Source organism: Blennius ocellaris, assembly GCF_963422515.1.
Source record: "Blennius ocellaris genome assembly, chromosome: 16".
Taxonomy (NCBI): Eukaryota; Metazoa; Chordata; class Actinopteri; order Blenniiformes; family Blenniidae; genus Blennius; species Blennius ocellaris.
Window position 1 is genome coordinate 23923049 of NC_137665.1, and position 7191 is coordinate 23930239.

Below are 7191 nucleotides of genomic sequence, written 5' to 3' on the forward strand. Positions count from 1 at the left end.
ATATATTCCTTTGTTGCTCTCTTACAGACGCACGGTCGTTCAAATAGGAAGTTAGTTTCTCATGAGACGCTGTGGTCACATTGGGCTGCTGATCAAAATATCCATCAGTGAAAAGACCTCATCCAGATTGTTCTCCACAAACAGCTGGAGTCAATTCACTGCACCAACACAAGGTTCCACTTCATTCTTGCTGTAAATGAGACGAAACGTTCATACTGGGTGTTTTGTTTTGTCAAGCTATTGTGACCTGAGCGTCTCCATGTGCTGCTCTGACGTTTCGCTTCAGGTTTTCACACAAAGGTTTTTGTAACGTAAACATGGACCCAGTGAGTGACGTCCACCTAAAGGATGAGAACCGAGAGGAAGAGCCTCTTGAGCCCCCCCTTGAAGAGAGGATGACTGCGGTCAGGAATCCTCCACTGGGATTGGCCCAGAGACGACAGGAAGTGGGTCACAGGAAGTGCTCCGAAGGAGGGACCGTCTCTTCAGAATGAAATTCACTGCACACGTTTCCATCACCACCAGTGTTGAGGTAGGGCTATAGTGAGACCTCCAAATCATACACATTGTAGAATGTTCTATCAATCCCATCAAACCACAGCTCCCTGGTTGTCTAGTGGTTAGGATTCGGCGCTCTCACCGCCGAGGCCCGGGTTCGATTCCCGGTCAGGGAATACAACTTTAATCACCACCATCACCACTTTAATCACCTCCATCACCACCACCACCACAGGTGGTGGTGGTGATGGAGCAGATGGGGAGGGTGATGGAGCAGACGGGGAGGATGATGGAGCTGACGGCGTCGGGGACAGAGGGGACTGTGGCGCGGCACTGGTGCCGGAGGAGGTGGAAGCTGCCTCTCCCACTTCCTGAAATGTAGCATAGCCCACATGCTAAAAACAAGACAGGCTAGCGTTAAGACCGCGCTAGCGGCTGAAGCTAACCAAAACAAACAGCATTTGGCATTGTTTTCAATGCAATTGTTAAAAGAAAGGCTCTGAGGAAAGCCGCGGATGAATGCATAGTCACAGGGTTTATTTACTACAATGAGCAGAGGTTGTCAGCACATTTTGGAGCATTTAACTCACCATTCTCCTCCATCAGCGACTCCAGCAGCGCCGTTGCTGTGTCCACGCCACCTTCACTTCCCTGATCGCCGGTCGGTGGCCATAAATAGCATCCATGGCTTCATACCACCGTCAGTGCTTCCACTGAGATCCACTCCTGCCGTTGTGGTCCTTCAGCCAGCGGTAGTCGCTACGTAGCTGCTTTAGCTTGCAGCGACATTGCGCTGGCGTGCGGACGAAGCCATGTGCCGCCATCCGTTCCACCACCACTCGAAACACCTTCTCATTCCGCACCGCCCCGTCAAGCTCCTGCTGGACCCCCTCCTCTCCTATAATGGAGAGGAAGAGCTGGACCTCCGCACCGGTCCACGTATTTTCTTTCGCCATCTTGTGAAATGAAACCCGTGTGTTGCCGTGTGTAGAGGCGGGACTTCCGAGAATGACGTTAAATCACTGACCAACCAGCAGACAGCAGCTCAAGCTCAGACCCGTTCCATGGTCCCCGGCACCCCAACGGAAGGGGAGCGGAAAAGCGGTCGCCTTTGGAGCAGTCTGGAGCGGTTTAGACTGCATTCCTGTCATGAGACGCGAACCGGAGCGGTTTAGACCGGTCTAGGCTGGTACTTTTTGTGCGGTGGAGACGGGGCTTTTGTGCGGTGGACACGGGGCATATGATGCTGGGACCACTTTATCCAGGACGACTACTCCGGTCAGAGAGCAGATATGGACACCGGGTGTTGACTTTATCCCTTTTAATAGAATCAGCTGGCAGTACAGAACGTGGATTCCCGACAAATGATAAATAAGTGAATGTATAACGAATGAACGATGATTAATGTAGAATGATGATGAATGGCGAATGTAGAATGTAGAATGGTTTTCTGTAACACATAAAGAACGTACAAATCAATAACCAGTGGTAAGAATACTCCATAAACTGAATTAAATCCCTTATAGTGTCACACACGTGCAGACAGAGCTAGCCGATTAGCATTAGCGTCATTTACATCCGAGCTAAATGACACAGAACTGTTACCAAACACACATCTACCGACCTATACACTGAATATGAACACTTGTAGGCATGCTTGATGACTATTAAAGACTTACTTCTTCACAAACGCATTCAACATGTAACGAGGGGTTCAGGACCGTCTTATTATTACCAGAAAAACTCTGTTCGCCGGGACGTAACACGAGGACCCCATCACCTGACTGGGTTGTCCAAAATAATGCCTGACGAAAAACCCCTATTCTAACACAACACACAATACACTTCACAGGGAATTTGTAACAGTTATTTTATTGACACTTTATCTATTTTGTCTTTAGTATCTATATTTTTAAAATAGATAACATTTTGTCATTTTTTAAAAATTATTTCACTCAAGTATTCCACTGAGATATTCCTGCTGTCAAAGCTTCAGGTGCAGGAAAAACAACAAAGTGGGTGATGGAGATATTCAATCTGACCCCAGAACAGTTTGTTCGCCTATCTGCATTAGGGGAATTCCAATGGGAATTCGAGGTAAACCTGTCCTTTGATCCTTTGATCCTTTGACCCGAGACCAGTGAGAGCAGCCTGCAGACGTCTATCTGCACTCAGTCCTTCAGAGACACGAGCGAGATCACAGCCATTTCCCAGCATCTGATACAGCTTCCCAGTTTTGGACAGTTCTTGTTTTTCAAAAATGGAGAACAACCAAGCCAGTGAGACTTCCCCGAGGATCAAGTCCCTGCGCCAGGCGCTCTTCTACTACAGAGACGCCTGCATGCAGCAGATGGTGGACTTCACCAGACTGCACAAGGAGAAGGACAGTCAGCTGAGCGCCATGGAGGCAAAACAACGGCTCATGGCCTCCCAGCTGGAGGAGAAGGACCGCCAGCTGAAAGACGCCCTGGCAGCCAGAGACACGCAGGTGAAGCGTTACGGCCAGATGAAGGCTCTGAGCGAGAAGCTGAGGGCGGACAGCAACAAGCACTGGGAGGTGCGCTGGGACATGAGGGAGAGGGAGGCGGCTGTGAAGGTGGAAGCTCTCCTGCAAAACCACCAGCTGCAAGTGTCCCGGCTCAGTGCAGAGCTGAACACCGTCCAAGCGGCCCTGCATGACAAAGAGCTCCAGCTGAAAGAAGCTCTGGCGGCGAAAGACTTGAAAGAGAGACGCTGCGTCCAGCTGAAGGCCGTCGGCGAGAAGCTGAGGGCCGACAGCAACAAGCACTGGGAAGTGCGCTGGGACATGAGGGAGAAGGAGGCGGCCGCGAAGGAGGAGGAGCTGGTCCAGAAACACCGGCAGCAAGTGGCCCGGCTGAAGGCCGAGAAGGAGGCTCTCTCCAGAAGCCTCAAACCAGCCCGGACCACCGAGGCCCAGTCTGGGGACTGGGGGCTTCAGGAAGAGGAGGAGGCCTCAACGACCCAGACCAACGGGGGGAATCTGCCCAACATCCTCAAGGTAGAGATCCAGTTTCCCCACTTTTGTTTGCTTTCCAGCGTTTCACCTTGTTGCTTGAAATGACGAGTTGCAGATGAAAGTTTATGGGTTTTAAGATCCCCCTCAATGACCCTTTTTCAAAAATGTTTTCCAGCTTCCAGAGGAGGGCGCAGGACAACGGCGCAAACCGGAAGCCGGTCAAGCTGGTTGGAGGTGGGGCTGCTTCACCAGGCCAGAGGAGAGAGGAGACACCAGGGTCCTCCAGGACGGGATCCCCCGCTCACGTCCAGCATTAACCCCCGCCCACGAGATGGAAGGAGGGTGACGGAGAGGGCGGCAAATTCAAATTCAAATAAATGTCTTCATATGACTAAATCCTGAAGCCATTGTTTGTTGATGTTTAGTCTGGTTTCATTGCAAAAACTAACAACAGCGTCAAAAAAACCACAATGTTTTCAGTGTTTCTCCCGTTTCCATGCAAACAGACGTCGTTTTCAAAACGTTGCAGTGTAAACTCGGAACCTTCTTGAGGTAGAAATTTAAAAAAAAAAACAAGTTTTCACTCAGTTTGATTCTTACTGTTCGGCTCCTGAGCTGTTTTCTCATGCTTCTATTTGGAAACCACATCATTTTGTTGGAACACAAACAGACACCTTCTCAGTTGAGATCCAACAGGACAGGAGATAAATGATCACCAAGCATTAATAAAGCCTTCATATTCATTCCAAACAAGCCCATGCTGGTGCCGTCACAAGTCCTCCAGAAAGTCTAAAAGGCCACATTAGAAAGAGAGACAGAGACATCGCATTGGAGGACAGTAGTGGGACAAATATTCATGATTCAATAAGCAGACAGCAGCTCCACCAACACCAAACTATTTGTCCTGAAGGTGGATGAAGACACTTTAAAACACTGGTTGGAATCCTGCCTGGTCTTCGCTACACCTTCTTCTCCAGGGACTGGGAGACAAATCCTCCTTGATCAGGCGTCATGAAGACATCTGAGTGGAAAACGGCTGCTTAACGTACAAGATGTGGTTTTGGTGCAGTGCCAGGTGGTTTGTTAATGACAGTGTTGGTTTCACACACCAGGGTTACAGGCCAATTACAATTTGCCTCACGTTAAATACATCCGACACTCATGCAGGCTGCCTGTGTGACCAGTAATACCTCAAAACTGCTCCTGGTCAAGTCCTCATCACTTTAGAATGCTGAGAAAAAATCCTAGTGATGGAATGTGGCTTTAACTGGATAGAGTCGTCTTAAACGCCACTGTTTCTAGAAAGAGTGTGTGTTTTTTTGGTCTACAAAAAAATGAATTAGAAGACCCTGAAAAGTAACAAATTATACCTTTAAAGTGGAAAACAATTCAAGTTCTTACTGTCAGTACACGGTGGGAACAAAACCCACAAGACGACGTTGTCCACCGTCCACCTGCTCAAAGTGAATAGTTCACTGCTCCAGTTCCACCGACTGTGTCCAGAACAATGTTTAACTAACCTGCTGACAACCCTCGCTACTCCTCCATCGCCACTTCCTGCAGTCAGAGCATGATGTGATTGTTTTCTTTCCAACAAGATTAGCATTGTGCGGCAATAGACTTTAGAACTTCTTCATGTATCCGGGGTGGCGAGGAGTAATGTCGCGAGGCTGGAGGAGCTCAATTATGTGTTTAAACCCCACGCTACTCGCCACCGACGGAGGGGCCGGTCGTCCAGGACGATCGGAGCGCTTAGATCCCAGTTTTTAAATGCAGTCCGATAAAATGTGAGTCGTTTTCTTGGCTGATATCTGACCGATATGGATATCGGATATCTAAAGATGCTTTACATTTAGCCTGACAGTGTCAGGAGGCCTCCTACAGCACCTCCACACTACACCACGGTACAGCCACTGACTGAGACCAGTGTGTAGTTCTAGATACGTTCTAGGTAGATAAGTCAGAACCGGTTGAAGATTCCCAACTCCAGTAGTTGGTTTGACAAAAATCAGGTGAGATGAATGAAGTGTGTGTCATTTGGTACAGAAGTTTGATTTTGATCGTTCTGTATGGAGTTTAGGTTGGAGGGTTGATGGAGAACATGTTGGTGGAGAACATGTGTTGGTGGAGAACATGTGTGTTGGTGGAGAACATGTGTGTTGGTGGAGAACATGTGTTGGTGGAGAACATGTGTGTTGGTGGAGAACATGTGTGTTGGTGGAGAACATGTGTTGGTGGAGAACATGTGTTGGTGGAGAACATGTGTGTTGGTGGAGAACATGTTGGTGGAGAACGTGTGTTGGTGGAGAACGTGTGTTGGTGGAGAACATGTATGTTGGTGGAGAACATGTGTGTTGGTGGAGAACATGTGTGTTGGTGGAGAACATGTGTTGGTGGAGAACATGTGTTGGTGGAGAACATGTGTGTTGGTGGAGAACATGTGTTGGTGGAGAACATGTATGTTGGTGGAGAACATGTGTGTTGGTGGAGAACATGTTGGTGGAGAACGTGTGTTGGTGGAGAACATGTGTGTTGGTGGAGAACATGTTGATGGAGAACGTGTGTTGGTGGAGAACGTGTGTTGGTGGAGAACATGTGTGTTGGTGGAGAACATGTGAGCATCTAGAACACGTCACCTTGTCTTTGAGCTGCTGGCACAGCTGCAGGGAGATGGTGAAGAACACCAGCGTGCCGTTGAGCCAGGGCACCACACACTCCACCTTGTGGACGTGGCTCACCTGGAAGCGGTTGTTGTTCAGTTCACTGCAGGGGGCGAGACCAGGTGTGGATCAGGGTGTGAAGCGTACGGCCCGGCAGAGGGGGAACCTTACATTCACACTGTTTGTAGGAGGAGAACAACACTGACTACAGAACAAACATGAAGGACGTGTGGCGGCGACCAGCGTGAAAGAATTGATCAAACATGGACGGTTTCTCACCAATATTTGTCTGGACTTAACATTTATTTTTATTTCAGTACTCTAGTGACCCCTGACCTCTGACCTCTGACCTCTGAGTTTAAACATGGGATTCAGGACTTACAACATGGCTCCAGGGTTGTGCAGCACCGAGCTCCCGGCTGGTTTGAAGTTCTGCAAAGAACAGTCAGAAGAAGAGTTTGGTCACAGTTTAGTCCCCCCCCCCCCCCCCACCACCTCCTCCTCCATGCTTTCTGATCTGACCTTGGTGGTGTTCGGGGGCATCGTGTGCAGCTGGTACACCGTCAGGCACAGTTTACTCAGGTTGATGTAGAAGTTGACCATGACGTCCCCGGGATGGGGGAGAACATTTTGTGGAGGAGAAAGGATTTGACTGATTAACACGGCCCGATGAGGAACAATGGTACAGTTTAAAGTCCAGCTGTTTGAAGCCTCTGATATCGAAGCTTATCGAAGTCACTTTATTCAGTCCACCAGCTGATGGAGGTTCTGGGTCCTGGAGGTTCACCCTAGAGGTTCACCCTAGAGGTTCACCCTAGAGGTTCACCCTAGAGGTTCACACTAGAGGTTCACCATAGAGGTTCACCATAGAGGTTCACACTAGAGGTTCACCCTAGAGGTTCACCATAGAGGTTCACACTAGAGGTTCACCCTAGAGGTTCACCATAGAGGTTCACACTAGAGGTTCACCCTAGAGGTTCACCCTAGAGGTTCACACTAGAGGTTCACCCTAGAGGTTCACACTAGAGGTTCACACTAGAGGTTCACACTAGAGGT

The 7191-nt window shown here is 49.1% G+C and overlaps 1 protein-coding gene across 1 annotated transcript in view; it reads right to left on the reverse strand.

Moving 5' to 3' along the window:
• Window positions 1-4434: 4434 nt before the first annotated feature.
• The window catches only part of LOC308141082 (protein rogdi homolog), a gene marked incomplete at both ends in the record, with an annotated part of 7192 nt that continues 4435 nt past the window's right edge, over window positions 4435-7191 (reverse strand). Inside the window, 4 exons of the mRNA XM_080511085.1 lie at window positions 4435-4455; window positions 6112-6238; window positions 6518-6567; window positions 6658-6786. Of these exons, the coding sequence (XP_080367211.1) occupies window positions 4435-4455; window positions 6112-6238; window positions 6518-6567; window positions 6658-6786 (327 nt within the window). The remainder of the gene's footprint in view (window positions 4456-6111; window positions 6239-6517; window positions 6568-6657; window positions 6787-7191) is intronic.